Source organism: Amphiura filiformis, chromosome 20 (assembly GCF_039555335.1).
Source record: "Amphiura filiformis chromosome 20, Afil_fr2py, whole genome shotgun sequence".
Taxonomy (NCBI): domain Eukaryota; kingdom Metazoa; phylum Echinodermata; class Ophiuroidea; order Amphilepidida; family Amphiuridae; genus Amphiura; species Amphiura filiformis.
In genome coordinates, this window is record NC_092647.1 from 56981175 (window position 1) to 57001761 (window position 20587).

The window sequence follows — 20587 nt, forward strand, 5'->3', positions numbered from 1 at the left end:
TTGCTCAAAAAGGCTGACGAGCAGTATTTTAGCAGTGCGTGGCATGAAATGCCATTTTTGGTCTGGTTTATAATCACAATGGAAGTAAATACAAGACATCTTTTGCTGTTGGTATGTTAAACTAGTTATTGTTAATGCAATTACAAAGACTGAGTATCAAGAAACCCATGATTTTGAAAATAGACCCTTGCAAACTTGCTAAAAAATGTCCGGCGACTAAATTTCAGCCAAATCACGGCCACATTGAGGGCTCTTGAGCTACCTCTAAATCATATTCAATATTTCTGAAAATTTCAGAGAATAAGTTTTTCATCCAGGATCACCATTTGAAGGGGTGGGAGCAAGGTATTTCATACTTTTGAAAATTAAGAACCACCCTATTGTACAGCCTCTGTTTTCTCTCTCCTCTGTGGTTTCTACATACTGAGCATTGTTTTTTGTGTAATAGCGTATAGCGCCATGCGTTGGCAAGTAACAAGCCCAATAGAAGCAGTTGTGGGCATTGGCGAGTAAAAGCACAGTAGAATTGGTTAACAGGTGTGCTGTTTACTCGCTAACTCTTTGCCGGGTAGATCATGCCGGGCAAAGTTGTGTCATTCTGTGGTTTGAGCACAATAGAAACAAGGCATGCTTGCAGGTTGCTGGGTATGCCAGAAGTAGGATCTATGGTCATGCATGATAAATCATGCCCAGGCTCTAAAGCTAGTGAGAGTGAAATTATGTATTAATTCCACTGTGTAGCCTATTTCGATTAGACCCTCTTAAAATTTTGCTTTTCTATCAGTCCTAATTGCCCACACAATCTGAGATGGGAGGTGGTATTTTAAATTAGACAGAGTTTGTGAAAAAACAAAAATAATTTTTTAAAGAAATGGTGTATCGAAGTAGATTACAGGTCTTGTGTTCTTTCTTATAAAGTCTGTATGTAAGTTGCTACTTATCACACCCGCTTCGGCGCTTGTGATCTGGCAACTTGCATGACATGAAATGAATCAATTGAATGACCAGACCCACCATACTGCAAATCTAGATGGTCCATGGATGAACTAATAAATTAAATTTTGCTTGTAACGCCGCTTAGATTTTTAAATTAAGACAATAATGTACTGCGTACAAAGAAAACTGTTTGCCATACTTGCGGCTTACCCAGTAAACTAACATGCTCCACACGACACACAGCTTTTATTATTCTAAGCAGGGTGCTCAGAAGTACTGGGTACAAAATAAGAAGTATTGTGCTCAGTATAAACATGCTGATAGAGTTTCATTGTGTTCAGGGCTGGAAAAAACCCTTGCAATCTAGAAGGGATATGATCACTTATTCAATCCCATTTTGGCCAATAGACACTCGGTCCAATACCATTTAGGTCCAAAACCTATTTGGTCCAATCCTATTCCTATTTGGTCCAATTTTGATTTGATTCAATTCCCATTTGGTCCAATTCCCATTTGGCTCAATTCCCATTTGGTCCAATATTCATTTGGTCTAATTCCAACTTTGTCCACCCATTTCATCCAGTTCCTATTTGGTCCAGTTCCTATTTGGTCCAGTTCCCATTCCAATCCCATTGTAAACCTTTAGCATTTTGTTTTTAATGTGAAACTCAATATGAGAAAAGCAATGATATTGAAGAAAGACAATACAAAGATGATTAAGACAATTTTAGCATTTGGGGGAATTGTTGGCAAGTGGAATAAAGAAATACAAAAGAAATTGCTATTTGGGGGGAAATTTGGCTTATTGTTCCGATTTCCTGGGAAAAACATTTTTCCAGTCCTGGTGATGTATAATGTACATGTATGTATCTGTAAGTGTTCTAGCCATTCTTTGTAACTTTGGTTGTTCATGCCAGACAAGGCAGGGTGCAGCAGAATTAATTACTAATGTATTCTGCTGATACTTGTTTCACTACACACCAGTAACACAACAGTCATTGGTTGATAACATAGTCCAGATAATTTGTTCTACTTGTGGACACATTTCTTTGGGTGGCCCAATATTCTTGATTTCATCCCACTTCATGCTCATTCTTCACTAAACAAACCATCTGGTAACACCCTCAAAATAACGACTGCTTATCAGTTAATGAATTTCCAATGAGGTAGCTCTTTCTGGATATAAGAACCTTTTCAATTGGTTGAAAATAACCTGCATGTGATTCTCAAAATAATGGGATGTTGTAAGTTACATTCCATTCTGTGTGCCTGCGCTAATTCCATAAAATGTGGACTGAATAGATCATCCAGGGACCTCATACCTGAGCATGTCGCCAGGCGGTTTGGTTTATAGTGACAAACGAGCACAAGCTGGCTTGGACTGAGACTATGGGCCATGTGGTATTGTATTGCATCCCCATCTAATTGTGTTTGGGAACTCATCTGGCTAATCAAGTATACTAATAAGAGAACATGTTTCAGAACTTGTTGCAACAAAATTAAATGCCACAAGTTGTTTTAATGTAATGCGGTGGAAGTCTCAAGGGATTAGCTTACCGACTAATTGATTAATTAATTGATTCATGCATTCAGTAACATATTTTCAATATAGAAACAATCACATTTCTCAGGGGTTTTGTTTGTTTTCTTGTTGACATTATGTTTTTGTCTTGCCAGGAGAGATACCAAATGTAGTCTGTATTACAGACCAAGTACCTATATTACCCATAGGGAGATAAACGGTTTGCAACTCGGGGATCGTGTCCCCCTCAATCGTGAGTAGTCTTTGACAAAGACTACACCAAATTGTGATAAATGAAATCAAATTTGGAAGCAATGATTGAGAGTGGACTTCTTTTCCTTCATCTTCATATTCAAATTTGTTTGTTTCTCCTGACATATAATAAATATGCCAGCATGCTTATAATAGGCTTTTTAGTCGGGCTTGATAATTTTGTTTGAGCCTGTGTGTTTACGCACAGAGCGACCATTTAAACAAACAAACAAACAAATGATATTTAGAGGATTTGCTGTTGGAATAGTTCAAGCATTTACAACATCAACACAAGGAAGATGTACTGCCCTCTATTATTAATAAAGAGGTTATTGCTCCATGTGAATGATTTGTTAGAAGAGGGCAGTCTTTATCAAATAAAAGTTATATGATGTGATGTAGAGGGAGGCATCAGTTGTGGTGTGATTGGCTTGTCACATGGCAAGTCCAAATTTGCCATTAATTAAACACTACTGTGCTATCAGTTGTTCTGTCAGAATGTTGGGGAAATTCAATGAAAATAGGTGTTTTAAAATATATTTTTAATCGTCTGGTTCTTGGTATGATCAACAAATGATAACACTTTTTACATTGGGCCTTTGAGAACTTGAACTAGTCCAATCTGAGAAGATATCTTGCACTTTCCACAGAGCAGGTCTTTCAAATTTCTGTACTGATTTGCTATCTAGTGCAATATGGGTTGATAGTGATAAAAAGTACCTCAATGAACAGAATACATCCAGATCTTACAAAATAGGTTTATTTCTTGACTATTCACTCATGGTTAGTCAGAAAGTTTAATCTTAACATGAAAACAAAGTCTTCATTTTTCTTGGAATTGTACAAAAAGAACTATGTTAACAGTTGATAGGAGTGTCATTTGATGAAATGAGGTTGTGTAAACATGTTTTCCTGTGAAGATTTCACAGCCGGATAACAGAGAGATCCATATAAAAGAGATCCGGATAAGAGAGGTTGGACTGTATACTCATCATGCTCATGGTAGGAACTTAATTTCATTTTCAAAATACAGCAATCATTACCAAAGGATACCTGGATCTGGGACCTCCGGACCTGGATATCTCTGCGAGGACCTATATCTCTGCGAGGACCGGGCAAATTGAAATTGGGTCAATAGGTCATCCTGCCATAGGCCACTAATCAATGTATAGATTGTATGCTAATGATGCAGCGAATGGGGAGTAATTATTCTGTAGATAGAATACCCAAGGTCAGCTGTCAACATAAATGCAATGATACAAATTCAAATTATTAATAAGAAAGAAGAAACATGTGGCAAGATCAAACTAATGTTGTCAAACAAATGTTGTTATATTAGTCCTGTCCACACGGAGGGCTATTTTCTCGAGCACCGCGTTGCTCGAGCACAGACTCTGGGGAAATCTGCCGTCTGAACGCTTTCGAGGATTCCCTCGAGTTTTTCCGCAAATTTATCCCCGAATTTATCCCCTAGAAATTTAGGGGATTTCGCAAGTTCCCCGAGTGGTGCTCGAGCTCTACTGCCGTGTTAGACTTCTCCGTAGTCCACTTGCCCATTTTGCATACTCTGGCTATTACATTTAAGCATAAAACTCATATCAAAATTTATATTGATTTGTGTGCAACTGATAGATTTTCACATCTGTATCTGATCTTTTCAGTCACCGCACTCCCTCTGTTTGTTAGCTTCCCAAGTGGACTACTGACTTTGCCTTGCGGTTAAGATTTTTAACACGGGACTCTATGGAGAGTTAGGCCAATTTCTGGCCTAACTAAAATTGGCCATGATGTAATGCATCTTTAAATGGATCTACCTTGTGATTGGTCGCCCATATCTCGCTATGGTTTAAATCTTCCGGGCCCGCGCCATTACCATTAACTACACCGTACACAACTATCTGTGGTATTTGCGGCGCTTTTGTGTTGACGCGGAAGTTAATCTCTCATCAAACATCTAGCGCGTCTTGTACTATACCATGCTTAGTACTTGTGGTTAATGGACTGATAAACAAGTATGCTGGACAGTGTGTTTTTAGAAAGCAAAGTCCCGGGGCAAAGTTCTGCTTAAAATTCAAAGTCCATATTCGGATTTTCGCGGTTCGCTATCAATAAACTGGTAGATTCCAAAATCAGAATTGTTCAGTATTAAGGTAGGAAACTCGGTTCCCACACGTCGGCAAGGAAAAAAATTATAAAAAATATTACGCCTCCTTGTGTACACCTCTTGATTTTTGCTGAACCATGAAATGGTATCAGCCTATAAGAGTGAATGTTACTAGCTTACTTACTAGCTTACTTACTATCTTACTTACTAGCTTACTAGCTTCTTACTAACTAACCATTTGGTCTGAAATGGACATATCTCTAAATGCCACAAAGGTATGACCCCATGAGTGGTGTCATATGAAAGAGGAAAACATAAAGAATATAATAAAAATATTTCCAAACGTCGGAGGTCATCCAGGGGTCACAGGGGTCAAAAAGGTCATTTTAACTGAAAATGCTCCGATTGAGCTGAAATTTAAATGCAATGATCCTTATGACATTCTAAACATTTAAAAAATATTTTAAGATTCATTTAAGGTCATTAAGGGGTTATAAAGGGGTCAAAGTCAAGTTTTCCCAAATGTCTCGATTGAGCTGAAATTTAGACGCAATGATCCTTATGACATTCTAAACATGTTGAAAATATTTTAAAATTCATTTAAGGTCATTAAGGGGTCATACAGAGGTCAAAAGTCAAGTTTTCAAAATGACAGCTTCTCACGATCAAGGTATAAACGGCAATTAATGAAAAAGTCTTATTAAAATTAATACTATCCTGCACAGTATTGCTGCTTGATCAGATCGTCACAGTCATCCGCCTAACTTACCTCGTGCCCTTGCAAAGGGCACAGTTGCTCAGTTTATTTTATATTCTTTACTTTTCCTCTTTCATTAACACCACTCGAGTGGTCATACCTTCGTAACATTTCGAGAATGTCCATTACAGACAACGGGTGACAGTGGTATAGGCCTACCACAATATACTGCCAAAGCCACATGGTTCAGCTATGGTGCGGTTATCGCTCTAGTTATGAGTAAACTACACACCCCAATGCTTGAAACCACAAAATATTTGAGTTGCTAATTTGCATTAATTAATGAATATCAATTAATTAGTTCAACCTTAATTTTACGACTAATAATTATTGCTAGCAAAAACTTGAACTCTGATTCCAACTTTTACTATCGGAAAAATTGTAAATAAATATTATCTAAAATCTCTCGCCAGCTTTTTTCGCCTAAGTCCATTAATTACGTAATAGCATGTGTTTCTAGTCTGTGAAAATATTGATGTCGTTAAAATTTATTTCTGCTTAAAGAAGCTGAAAAGTAACAAAAGCTGGCGAGAGAATTTAGGTAATCTTGTTGTGTTTAACTTTCAATTTAAAAAAATGTCTACATTAAGTCAATTTTTGTGACAATAATTCTGAAAATCCCTATTTTAGGCATTTTTACAGAAAACACTTTTGAGTGTGTAAGTGTCCAAATATTACGTAGCAGATGGCAAATTTCATTCATAAGAAAGATCTATTTACAACAATCAATCTTTGCTACTTCAAAAGTCTCTGACCAAACACTAATACTTTCACTGGGTGGGAAAACACTATTCAGATAAATCCTTCAAAAGGTAAACAAAACTTTTTTCCACTAAACAGGGAGTCTTGTTGTCGTAATTTTGCTGGCTGCCGTGGTCTTTTTTGCTTGCTCGCGATGTGTGTTAACAGTGTTATCGCAATTGGAAAAAAAATTTTAGGCGATGCCCGGCGCTGCATGGGCTCCTTTGGTTGTAGTTTGTACAGTGTTTAATGGAACAGGTCCATGGCGAAATCATGAAATTTACCCGACACGTAAAACCCAATAATAATGGTTCAGTTTCAGAAACATGCATATCTACACTTTATTTATGACTTTGAGGTATTGGATATTTACCAAATTGACTGGTAAGTTAATTGTGCACGAAAACTAGTGAAAACCTGGGAGCCAAAATAGCTATAAAGCGGTGTACGTGTGTGTATGAGTGTAGCTAATGCTCCCAGCTGAATTCCCGTTGCAAATTCAAGAGCCGGGAGCCGCTGTACGAGTGTGTTGAATTTTGTCGCCGCTAAATGTTATAAAGCACTGAGAATTTCATATATTCTTACTGTACAACTCATAGCATTCTAAAAATTTCCCAGAAAAATCAGACAAAAATGTTCAATGAAACAATGCTACGCAATGTTATTATTTTATTCATACATGCACGATACTATTGTGATTTGTGCAATATCAATGAGACGCTAAGTTAGTGAAAATTGACATTTTCGCTTTTTATGGATTCTGAACGATTTAAATGATGCCCCGATCTGTAATTTGGGGAAGATATTTATTACAGGATAGGGTACAATTAAGGAAATTTTGAGGGGATTCGGTGCATGACACGATAGCCGACGATCCGACCTTAAAGTGATTCTTTATGACCATTTTACTATTGAATACTTTAATTTTAATAAACATCAGTATAATTTTGAGTTCAACGAAATGGGTTCATCATGACTAATAATAACATATTTTAAATAAAATTCGACTATGGCATAGTCTACTGCCGTGTGAACGCTACATTTTGCGATCCTCGAGCACGCCGATCCTCGAGGATCCTATGACCGTCTGAACACGGCTATTGAATGTTAATGATGGTAGATCTATAAACATTTTAATCAATCAGTACATAAACATTGAGGGCTGGTTTTCATTTATTTTACCATCAGGTAGTTTATCTTATTTTGATTGGATAAATGCCGCATTTTACTGACTGGATATATTTTGTATCAGTTGTGCTTGTCTCAATTCTCGTATCAGGTCAGTGAGGAACTATGCATGTGCTAAAAAGTTGCACAGCAACAAAACCCAGAATCGGTCTACGATTTCGCATAATCACAGTGCAAATTTGACCCTTTTTTCAACAAAAACAGTACAGCATGGCACAGGGACTAGAGCGTTACACGAATACACATCTATCACATTCATTTATTCTATGATACGTGCTGTGCCTAAAACTGCAGAAGCGCACTCACTCTCTTCCAGAGTGCATACAACTTAAAAAATTACCAGGTCCTCTGTAATTGTATTATATTTCTACTGAAAAGTCCATACTTGGACAAAAGACAGTATAGATTTATCTATTGATTACATATCGCTTTCATGTCAAGGCTGTGAATATTTCCTTAGAAAGAAGAAGCTGTATCTTTTGCTTTTGATGGAGATACAACATTTTGGCTAAAAATGAGTTGATAAAGCATTGGCTTACCAGGAACATCTGCATTGTCATGTGGAAAAACAATTTAATTACGTGAGTTCAATAATGCAAAATCAATAATACCTTTTTGTAATTATTATATGGCGGTTTAAGTATGTAGGTCAAGAAATTTCATATTGTTGGAAAACACAATGTATACCGACCTGGCCTTGATTTATAAATATTATTAGGGCATATGAAAAGAAACTTGTGAAAGAGGAACTGGGATCAGTGCCCATTGGTTTCATGGTCTGCATAACTGACTGAACTGGGCTGAACTGAATAACCTGACTATAGGTCAGGAGCCCAATTTTGCTACATATACATTTTGATTCCTGCTTTCCTATTACAGAACTATTATTATTGCAGTGTCCTTGTGTGCAGGCAGGCTAACGTTTACGCTTGATTCACAGACCATAGGGCAGTCTATTCCAGTGAAATGGTATCATGTATCGTGCAGTGGTAGCACGTATAGCATGTTAAGAACGTACACGCGCTATAATTATGCTGGAGTTGCTATTATTATTGCTTGTTAATGGAAATTGTCAAAATCAAAGTGTAAATTTGCTGTAATGGATGTACATGTATCTGTCAGTAGTAATTGAACCTGCTATGGCGTAGAGTTTGATTGGCATGGATAATCTTCGTAGATCGTAATTGACAGGGTGGATTAATTTAAGTGGTATGCCGTATGGGGCTAGTGCAAGCTGTGGTAGTGGTGTCATCATACTTGCTGCAAGTTAGAATATAAACACGATGAAACGCTCATATAGGGTAAGTTGTTTACATAGCCAAAATGGGAAATTCCTTTGAACACTGTACTACTGCTAGTTGTAGGTACTCATGCATTTTTTTAAGAACAGTGCAGTGCATGCACATTACGGTGCATATTTAAATAGTACTTAGTTTTCAGGTGTTTTTCTGAAATGTGTTTTTGATTGTTTATTTCAAGATTTGTGTATAGGATACACAAATCTATAGAAGAGATTTTATCATGATTTTTGTAAAGATGTCAATTAATTATGTTTTAGTGCACAATTGTTTGATTGGTGGATACATTTGTAATGTTACACATGGTATAGTACCTTTGTTTATAAAATGTTTAAAAAGATTACAATTATATGAATTCTTGGTTTGGTTTGGTTTGGTTTGAGTTGCTGACAATCAGGAAATATGCAGGCTGTCCAATAATAATATAATAATGAGGCGCTTGTATAGCGCAGAAATACCTTTAAAAGGCCTCTAAGTGCTTTACATAAATATTCAAGCAATAGCAAAAAGTTGAAAAACAATGATAAAACCGCATTAAATACAAAGCGATAAAAAACACAAAGTTAAGAGAGTGAAACTAGCACTCATAAACTTGACCATACGATAAAACTTGATTTAAAAAGCCAACATATAGTATAGACCCAAAAAATACAATACATATGATAACTTATGAGTCCCCCTCTAGGTACATGTACAATGTACATATCCAAATGGCATGCCTAAATTGCTTGCATTGCCTCCCCTCTTGACCTGTCAAAAAATCCTTCCCCACTCTAGCATGCCAATCTTTTGTGAACCTAATTTGCAAACCATATGGTCTAGATTTAATGCTGCAAATCAGAAATTTTGCATTATATCCGTATTGTTTTCCTATTGCCTTAAGGGGGTTCGAAACAATGTTTCTGGAAAACAGAAACTGAATTTAGAACCATTTGAATAGATTGAATAGGTTAAGCTAAATACACTGAGCAAAATAGTTTTTGTTTGAAGGAAATCGGACATACGGTTGTCAAGATATGCATGTTTTTAGTTTCTTTGTATTCTATTGTTTTTGCCAATATATTGATGAAGTTAATGAGGAAAATTGGCAAAATGTGCTCATGAATATTCATGTTTGCCAATATTATACCAATATCTTATGAAGAAACCTTCATACTACTTTTATTTAAATGATTTTGACATGAAACTTTGCCAATGTGTTTCTATGGCCTAAAACATTACCATGTGATTTTCCATACATCTAATTTGCATATTTGCATAATTAATTAGCATTATACTTAAGGCTAATTAATTATGCAAATATGCAAATTAGATTTATGGAAAATCACATGTTATAGGTTTAAGTGAAAGAATGACATTAGGAAATTGTCAGGTGAAAAAGCTTAAATGGAAGAGGAAAACGAATGTTTATTGATTAAGTATTAGTGAAATATTGGCAAAAATTAATATTAATGAGCACATTTTGCCAATTTTCTTCATTAACTTCATCAATATATTGGCAAAAAACAATAGAATACAAAGAATCTTTCAACAGCAATATCTCAAAAACCGCTTTGTCTGATTTGGCTCAAATTTTAGAATTAAGATTATTCTGCATATCTCTCTGCAACAAGTCTATTTTAATCTCAATCAGAGCAACTTGATTTTGCCTTTCATACCACCTTAAGTTTTTATTATTTTTTTATTTTAAGGATCCAAAATGAGCGTTTATTATGCGTTTCGACAGTATTTTTTTGGGACATGAGAGCACCTCAGACCTATCGAATTGCATTCTGAATACTGAAGCATGTCTTTCTGATATCAAATAATTTTCATTTTTTAAAATCACAATATAATACAAATTTCATGACAAATTATAAAAATTTGATATTTTTCAAATTTTTGATATATAACAGTCCTCGAAGTAAATTATATAAATCTAATGATATACTCTTAAAGTGTATGTAGCAGGAGGAAAAGCCGACGGTCAATTGAAAATTTTGACCTTTCATATTGAAGATATGGATTTTTTTCCCAAAAGGCCTAATTTTTTGGGTGTTTTGGGAAAAAAAATCCATATCTTCAATACGAAAGGTCAAAATTTTCAATTGATCGTCGGCTTTTCATCCCACCTACATACACTTTAAGTATAAATCATCAGATTTATAAAGTTTACTTCAAGTACTGTTAAATATCAAAAATATCAATTTTTAATGATTTGCCATAAAATGTGTATTAAATTGCTAATTTCAAAAATCAAAATTATTTGATATCAGAATGACATTCTTCATATTCAGAATGCAATTCGATATGTCTGATGTGCTCTAATGTCCCAAAATAAATACTGTCCAAACGTTCATACCCCAGCCCTTAAAGGGTACAATAAATGTGTGCCAAAATTGCTTTTCTCTCCCTTCTTTTGATTTGCCAAAATGGCTTAGTCCCCCTTGTCTTGCAAGAAAGGATCTTGTCTCCCCATGTTTTACTTAATTATTGCACAGCAGTAGAATGTGATTTTAAAAATTGATCATGATACATCACATAAATTTATAAGCTGTTATTTTGTGTGTGTTTTTTTTAAATTATAAAAAATCTTGTATTAACTATATTTATAAACGCTTCCCATCTTTTTAAAAATAAAAAGTGACCGTAAGGCAGAAAATGTCCATGCGTAAACATCGCAAGTAAGCTTTTATAAGCTTTTAAAAAAACTGGCATATGTCATGATCGTGAAATTACATGGATAAATCCTTTTCTTACTTACATCTCCATCCAATTCATCACCACATTATAGTAGAATGTTCATATACGAGGGTCATTTAAAAAGTTCTACCTGTTGGGTCATAACTTTTGTTTTTGTTAAAGGCAGCTACTTGAAAATTTGCATACATATAGTTTGTAATGTCACCTACAGGTAGTGAAAAAATCATGTCAAGACCATTTTCAGATTTTTGTTGGTGACCTGAAAAACACATTAAGATATGGTACACCGGAAACGGTGACGCATCTTTGGATATTGCACTTAAAAACATGCATGCAGCCAATGTACAAACTTCCCTCTTTATACAAAAAAATCATATTAGTAACAATACATATTCCCCTCAAGTGATCGTAAAATCAAATGTAATAGGGCATAAAACCGTTAAATTTCAGCATTTTGTATCGTCAAGTTGAGTCAGTTGGATGGTTGTCGCATGGTGCTCACATGGTAAAGAGGATTTCCAATGAAAGAGGAAATGAACATAGAGTTGCCATACAACACTGTAGCAACACAATTAGGTTACTTTGTCCCCGGGACTTTGTCTCTAAAATATGAATGAGTTGGGTGGTTGTTGTATCATGGTGCTCACATGACAACTGGCATCTATAGGGGAATTCCAACGAAAGAAGAAAACAACCCAGCATTCCTGTGTAGCACTGTCCATGGGCAAGTGGGTTACTTCTTTTAAGCCAACTCTGCTTTGCTATTTCTGACACTTTCATTATTTGTAAGTATCCTAAGGTTTTGAGATTTCCAATTTTTGTAAATGCCTTAATTGCAACTCATCTTGTAGGCACTTTCTGATCAACCATAAGCTGAAATTATGGATTCCATCATACGTGCCAGATTTGTCTACAACTCTGGCGGAAATTCGTTGCCACACCAGCACGTTCTGTTGTTGAAAGCACGCAATCGAAGCTAAATATGTGATAGTTCCGTATTATTTTGTATAATAGTTGCAAATGCACATTCAGATTACACTTGCCCCTTCCCCACCCCCCATTTTGCAATGTTGGGAGACTGTAATGTAGAAATGATGACGATTTTGTCCAAATCAACATTGCAATAGGGGAGCGGGGAAGGATGTTGGCCAATTAACGCTCAGGTGTGGCAACCTTTTTCGCCAAGGTTGTAGAAAGTTACAAGTGCACTAAATTGTTTTGGTTTATTTGAGCATGGCACAACTGAAGGACCTGTGCAAAAGTTTGAGTCTTCATCTTGTACTCTACAAGGGACTAGGCCAACTTTTCCCACTTCAATTAGTTAATAAAAGAAAAGAGGAACCTAAACAGTTAAAGGAGTATTTCGTGATCCTAGCATCCTCTTTTTATGTCATTTTCAGTAGATATCTACTAAAAAAGCTTATTCCCAAAATTTCAGTTGATTCCGATTTTATGCTTATGAAGTTATGCATGATTATGTGTATTACACTGCTCCATAGACAATGTGTTCATGGTGTTGTAATTTCGTTCTGGTGCACCAGAACGAAATTCAAATTTCACGATATCTTTGCTAAACGAATTAATCTGCAAGAAATTTTTTGTACATAAACATTATGTAGCCAGAGTATTCCAGTGATATAAAAATCTCAACTTTTTTTTGAGAAAAGTGGGGGATGAGGCTGTGGATCACGAAATGCCCTTTTTAAGTAACCGTTAAAGGCAGGAGATTGTTTACAGTTAGGTGGATAAAGTTTTATGGTTTTTGATTTTTTTTTGCTCATTGAAAGTTTTCCAAAAAAACCTCTTCAAAATCCAGTGGTGCGTTCCTTTCTACTGGTTATTGATGGTAGGGATTTTGCAGTGACTCTAACTAGAGCTAGATATGGTTTATTTTGGTTGGGAATTGGGCTGCCTGATAGCCTTCTCTGTCTGTATGGTTTGTTTTGGTTGGGAATTGGGCTGCCTGATAGCCTTCTCTGTCTGTATGGTTTGTTTTGGTTGGGAATTGGGCTGCCTGATAGCCTTCTCTGTCTGTGTGGTTTGTTTTGGTTGGGAATTGGGCTGCCTGATAGCCTTCTCTGTCTGTATGGTTTGTTTTGGTTGGGAATTGGGCTGCCTGATAGCCTTCTCTGTCTGTATGGTTTGTTTTGGTTGGGAATTGGGCTGCCTGATAGCCTTCTCTGTCTGTGTGGTTTGTTTTGGTTGGGAATTGGGCTGCCTGATAGCCTTCTCTGTCTGTATGGTTTGTTTTGGTTGGGAATTGGGCTGCCTGATAGCCTTCTCTGTCTGTGTGGTTTGTTTTGGTTGGGAATTGGGCTGCCTGATAGCCTTCTCTGTCTGTATGGTTTGTTTTGGTTGGGAATTGGGCTGCCTGATAGCCTTCTCTGTCTGTATGGTTTGTTTTGGTTGGGAATTGGGCTGCCTGATAGCCTTCTCTGTCTGTATATAGTTGGCAACCTTGCACAAGAATCCCTGTTCTGTTGCTAATACAGCAGGAAGATGAGACACTTTAATGTCACATTGCTGCTATCAGCTGTTTACGTTCCTGGCTGCCTGCCTCTCGTCCACCAATGTTTTTAAAACGTCTTTGGAGCTGGTCGTGGAAGTGGGTATGTATTGTTGGCATTTGTATCTAGGACATTGTTTTTGCTGGTTTTAGTACCGTTGGGTATGAAAATGTTCGTGTGAAAGTGAGGACAAAGGAGTTATTGGATTTCTCACCCATTGTCTTGACAGTGGGCATGGTAGTTTACATGTATGGTTTGATGGAAGGCAATTCCATATCATAATTAATGGTCTCTATTTGGGATAGTTGAATTTACAAAATTTATATAACTTTTACAAAGATTCTGGTCATGTGATTGGCCAATAACTACTGATTATTTTTTAAGCGTCACCTGCAAAACGACTTGCAATCCGCACAAGTGCAATAGTAAATTAGTCATTGCACTCACGCGCAGCTACCGTAGCATTACTGACAAACGGGAGCAAACACTACTAATGCTTTTCCAAAATATCTCATTATAACTGCTTATGGGGATAATGGTAAAATAAAATACTTTAATGTACTGAATGTTTTGGATGTTTTAATATATATTTTTTTACTCCTGCATTCTGCAACAGCATAGTCAAAAGTGAGTACCATTGAATTTCATTTGTTAGTTAACTATGTTTCAATCTTGTTTGATTCCGCTTAGGAAACGGATAGCCCTGTCGTTGGATTGACACCGTGGGACGCCATGGAGCTGAAACCAAAAGTCATCGCAGGGATCTGCGCCATGAGCAAGAAATCACATTCCAAACCAATGCGAGAGATTATCAAACGTCTTGAGAAATTTGAATGCATCTCTATCCTCATATTTGATGAGAACATGATTCTGAATGACCCAGTGGAGAGCTGGCCAGAATGTGACTGTCTAATTTCATTTTTCTCCAGTGGATTTCCACTGGAGAAGGCAATAGCTTACGCTAAGCTTCGTAAACCTCTTGTTATCAATGATCTAGAAGCACAATATAGTCTGTTAGACAGGTGAGTTCGTGCAGCATATGTATGGGGGAAATGAACTGACATGCATGTATTGGGATTGAAACCAATAGGGTGAAGTCCTATCAACATTACTAGTTTCATTAACACAAAGCTGATTGCTTCCCATCTGCGATGGCAACTCCAAGGTGAGAGCCTGTATTGTAAAAAGTTGAGCATGTTTCAACTAGGGGGATCAAAAAGCACTACATGTTTTTAAGTAGGAGGCTCAATAAGAACTATAGCATGCTTCAAGTAGGGGGCTCAAAAAGGACTAAAGCATGCTTCAAGTAGGTGACTCGAAAAGAACTAAAGCATGCTTCAAGTAGGTGACTCAAAAAGAACTATAGCATGCTTCAAGTAAGAGACTCAAAAAGAACTATAGCATGCTTCAAGTAGGGGACTCGAAAAGAACTAAAGCATGCTTCAAGTAAGAGACTTAAAAAGGACTAAAGCATGCTTCAAATAGGGGACTCGAAAAGAACTAAAGCATGCTTCAAGTGGGGGACTCAAAGAGAACTAAAGAATGCTTCAAGTAAGGGACTCGAAAAGAACTAAAGCATGCTTCAAGTAAGAGACTTAAAAAGGACTAAAGTATGCTTCAAGTAGGGGACTCGAAAAGAACTAAAGCATGCTTCAAGTGGGGGACTCAAAGAAAAGTAAAGAATGCTTCGAGTAATGGACTCAAAAAGAACTAAAGCATGCTTCAAGTAAGAGACTTAAAAAGAACTAAAGCATGCTTCAAGTAAAGGACTCAAAAAGAACTAAAGCATGCTTCAAGTAAGAGACTCAAAAAGGACTAAAGTATGCTTCAAGTAAGGGACTCGAAAAGAACTAAAGCATGCTTCAAATAAGGGACTTTATTAAAGTATGCTTCAAGTAGGGGACTCAAAATAAGAACTCTATCATGCTTCAAATAATAGACTCAAAGAGAACTAAAGCATACTTCAGTCAGGTGAGAACTGCAGTCCAATTTGACTGGGATTCAAATTAAAATTCCCAAAAGGAGTGAGGTAAATGGCGGTCTTGACCATTGCACGCTTTGTACACTTACAAAGCAATAGGTAAGAGATGGATGTGAAGTGCTATGTGGTTGTCATGCCCACAGCCCTTGTGAGCTAGAGAGTCCAAAGTCTACTCAACAGCAAAAAGGCTGGTCTGTGTATGATGACCACATCTCCACCCCTTACCTGACTGAACCTCATTATTATAGTGTTGAACCCCATCACATCATGCGTGTCATGCCTACAACCCTTGTGAGCTAGAGAGTCCAAAGTCTACTCAACAGCAAAAAGGCTTGTCTGTGTATGATGACCACATCTCCACCCCTTACCTGACTGAACCTCATTATTATAGTGTTGAACCCCATCACATCATGCGTGTCATGCCTACAACCCTTGTGAGCTAGAGAGTCCAAAGTCTACTCAACAGCAAAAAGGCTTGTCTGTGTATGATGACCACATCTCCACCCCTTACCAGACTGAACCTCATTATTATAGCGTTGAACCCCATCACATCATGCGTGTCATGCCTACAACCCTTGTGAGCTAGAGAGTCCAAAGTCTACTCACCAGCAAAAAGGCTTGTCTGTGTATGATGACCACATCTCCACCCCTTACCTGACTGAACCTCATTATTATTATAATGTTGAACCCCATCACATCATGCGTAGCAAATCTTATTTAATCATATTGAAAATTCAAATATTCATGAGCTTTTATGATTGGCTTGCAACCAATTTAGACATTGAAATTACACAAATGCAAGTAAATTGCTTATTTGTCCAAATTTTGTTTACAGTCGGCCCTTCTCCCAATTAGTGCTCGGCTGTTATGATCCTATTGTTAAAATCATTCATTAGATGATATATGAGCAGTTTCGTAGAACTAGTGACTGGCCTATGAGTAAGCGGCTATAAACAGAGTGTAGCTGAACTCATCGCATGTGAACCTGAAATGCCTCTAGATACATTCAGAAATTGATGGTATACTGAAAACCTTGTTGAAATAGATTTATCAGGATTGTAGTGTCAAATTTAGTTCAGTAAATATGTTGAAAAATCCAATTTTGTACTCATATAGTTGAGACAATTTCATCAACCAGATCATGCGGCAACTCAGAAATGCGATGGTCCGCCTGTCCCTCAAAAATTTTCATTCCTCTGACACACAAAAAAAGGGAATGGAGCGCCCAAAGGGAGCATTGATGTGATGTGCTGAAATGTAACTGTTTGGGTAAATTTTTCTTCTTTAAAACAAGCGGATTGTTTTTAAATAGAAGGAATGAAGTTCAATTTACCATGCGCCATTTATGGAAGACATAACCTTTTTGAAACCTACTTGTCTGGTTTGTTCTTAAGTTATTTGTTTACAGTAATTATGAAATCCATGTTCCCTTAATGGACGTAATATTGTAAGTCTAGACTATTTGGCAATTGAATTATGATGTTGCTTAGAAGTTAGAGTGTGTTCTGGATATGAATTTACACAATATCAGATGGCTGGTAGTTAATGTTATTCATGTATGGATGTCAGTGTTCTTTTCCATCAAATTGGTTGATTTATGATCAATATTGTTTGGGGGATGTCAGAACATTTTCCTTATCTGAGCTTCATCAGTATTGCTGTCAATCATTCCCTTGATGCATAATCAAATTTTGGCATTTTTTGGACATTTTCCCAATCTTATCACCAATCACAGGTCAATACTCGATATCGAATGTTGAAGATGTAAAATTTTAACAAAATTCATTTGCTGTTGCCATAGAAATGTATAAATTGCCAGACAATGAAAATGTGACTTCCTTTGTGTTTGTGTTCATGCATAACACACGTACAGACCCTTGGGTTTGCTTAGATCCTCTATTACCTGGCAAAAAAGAAGCATTTGTATATTTCATGTCAATTTGGATTCAAAGCTTAACTCAAAATAGTTTTGAAGGACTGATTCCGTGATATTCTCATATATGTGAGCCATCACATCAAAAGGGACCTCTTCGTGGCTCTGGGCATTTTGAGATACAGGCCATTGAAGTTTACACATACTCAAAAATCATGTCCGACGTTGATTTTTCAATTTCTACATAAACATAAACTTTGAAGTGGATATTTTAAGAAAATTAATATGAAATACCCAGAATATTAATAAAATTTGCACAAATGTAAGAATAAATTACCCATGCCAATTCACTTCTTATGTAAACCTTTATTTTAAAACCGGTTTTTCTCAAAAACATGATTTTCAAGTTTGGGCATGGTTCTATTTGATTTTTTTATAATTTTTCGAGAATGGCACATCCGATACCCATAAAAATGGTGTCATTTTAAAGCTAAGATAATCAGCTTTCATCTCGTATGAATAACTCAATTTTTATTTTCCCCTCCAAGAGGTCCCTTTTGATGTGATGGCACACATATAGTGTTAGCTTGGAAAAAGTGTGGAGACTTGGTTTAAAAATCTATCATGAAAATAGCAAGGATAAATTTGGTCAAATATTTAATTCATGATTTTAAGTGTGTATACTTCACTTCAGATAGTCAAGTACCATACAAGTACCTTATTCCAAATTCACACACCCATACTTGCACCAAAATAAACAAATTATGAATAAAGGTCACAGCCAAAACATGTATAGGAAACATGTATAAGAAATTGTTTGAAAAGCTTTTTCCAGTACGGTATGTAAAAAAATTTGAAAGGAAAAAGTCTTTGTCAGGGATTTCCAAAATTAGGTTCATTCTTTTGTACAGTAAAACAAAAACCTTTTTCCTAGAGGGGTTCTATATAGCAGGAAATAGTGTGTCAAATTTAAGTTTGGATGCCCTTATTATAACATCTTAAAAATTCAATTTTAAGATGCATGTCTATAAAGTTTTCTATTGTAGCATTGTCAGTTATGTAGGGTTATATCAGTGAGTCTAAATTGGGAAGTTCCCTTCATTATCATCTTGCATTTTGAACAAAACAATTAGTGTTGGGTAATCATGGAGGCTATTAGAGGTTATAGGAACTACCGGTTTCCTGCAATAGTTAGGTTAATTGGTGAGACGACAGAGGGGTTCTATAGCAGGAAATATTGTGTCAAATTTAACAATTGCGTAGATAGGATGACTAGAATAGAGGACAGTGTCACGCAATATACAGTGCAAGTGTGAAGTGAGTTCACAAGAGGTGTACATAATGGACAAACATACCGTATACAGCTGTGAAAGATGTTCTCATTCACACTCCACCCCTACATCCCACAACCCCACATGCATGTATCGCCACCCCGACATGCACATAGCCACATACACTCAATGACGCAATGTACAACCAACATCAAGCACACTTAATTTTTCATTTGGTGCCAATCTACCTAAATTGATTGTTTTTGTTGATGGAGATATTCTGAAAGAACAAGTTAGGGTTGTACTAAGGTAGATTAGGAAGTAAAGAAAGAGTAGTTTAGAATATGTGTTAAAAAGCAGATGATGGGAATAGATGGATTAGGTAATTACATGTTTGTTAAAATTTAAAAACAATTTATATATTTTAAATTCAATCAATGACACATTGTCATCATTTGTATCATAATGATTACATTAATTACATTACAATGTTCTTAATTTGTGTGTACAGGAGGAAAGTGTACAAGATCTTGTCAGCCGAAGGAATAGCAGTGCCCAGGTTTACAATCTTGGACAGGGATTACACTTCAGGTATTGTGAAACTACACATGAAGTTTGTACATGCCCCAGGGTACATGCATGCATGCACCCCTGCATTACTTGCACATACACACCCCCACACACCCTTCCTTGCACAGACAGGAAAATGAGGACTGCAATGACTTCATTGTATCTAACCAAGAACACACACATTCATTTTTAATCGCCATACAATGGACTTCACCCGTAACACACAAGTTCCGTACAATCGTACTATCCAACTGCGACCCTACCAAGGGTAGCATTTTAAGGGTTCAGGACCCCTAGTTTTAATGTTTACGCTACAGTGGACCCCTTAAAATTCCACTTTATGTGTAGAAAAAGGTCTCTGGACGCCTGCATTTACAAATTTGGACCCCTTAAATTTGGAGGCTAACACTACCCCTGGACCCTACCTTTACCCCTCACCCCATCTATGGACCTTTTTCATATGTATTATGGTATTTGTGATCTCTCTGAATCTAGTCATTTCACCGAAGACCTCCTCGTTTGTTGTGTGTCCATGTTTTTGCTGTTTGCTACCTGTGAGGCTGTATGTGTTCTTGTTTGGATGGACATACAAATGCATACATAATACTTGCACACACACGTAACAAATAGCAGGTGCCTAGGTATTTTTGTCTTGGACATGATGAATGAGGTAATATTATGGATTACTTGCATTGAATTAAACTAATGGATTCATAAATGCAGAAAAATTATACATTGCAAATATGAAATATTGATATTTCAAGTGAGCCTAACAATATCAATAATAATATGAATGTAATATAATCCTGCCACCACCCAAACTCAGGTCTAAAAAAAAAAAAATTTGATCAGGGTAACCTGATCAAACCTAAAAATAGGCCCAACCCTAGACTTTTTAAATTTTT

General features: G+C 36.5%; 1 protein-coding gene across 1 annotated transcript in view; it reads left to right on the plus strand.

Moving 5' to 3' along the window:
• Positions 1-20587, plus strand: part of LOC140142084 (inositol hexakisphosphate and diphosphoinositol-pentakisphosphate kinase 2-like) — a 91049-nt gene that overhangs the window by 7634 nt on the left and 62828 nt on the right. Inside the window, 2 exon segments of the mRNA XM_072164036.1 lie at positions 14678-15009; positions 19624-19703. Of these exon segments, the coding sequence (XP_072020137.1) occupies positions 14678-15009; positions 19624-19703 (412 nt within the window).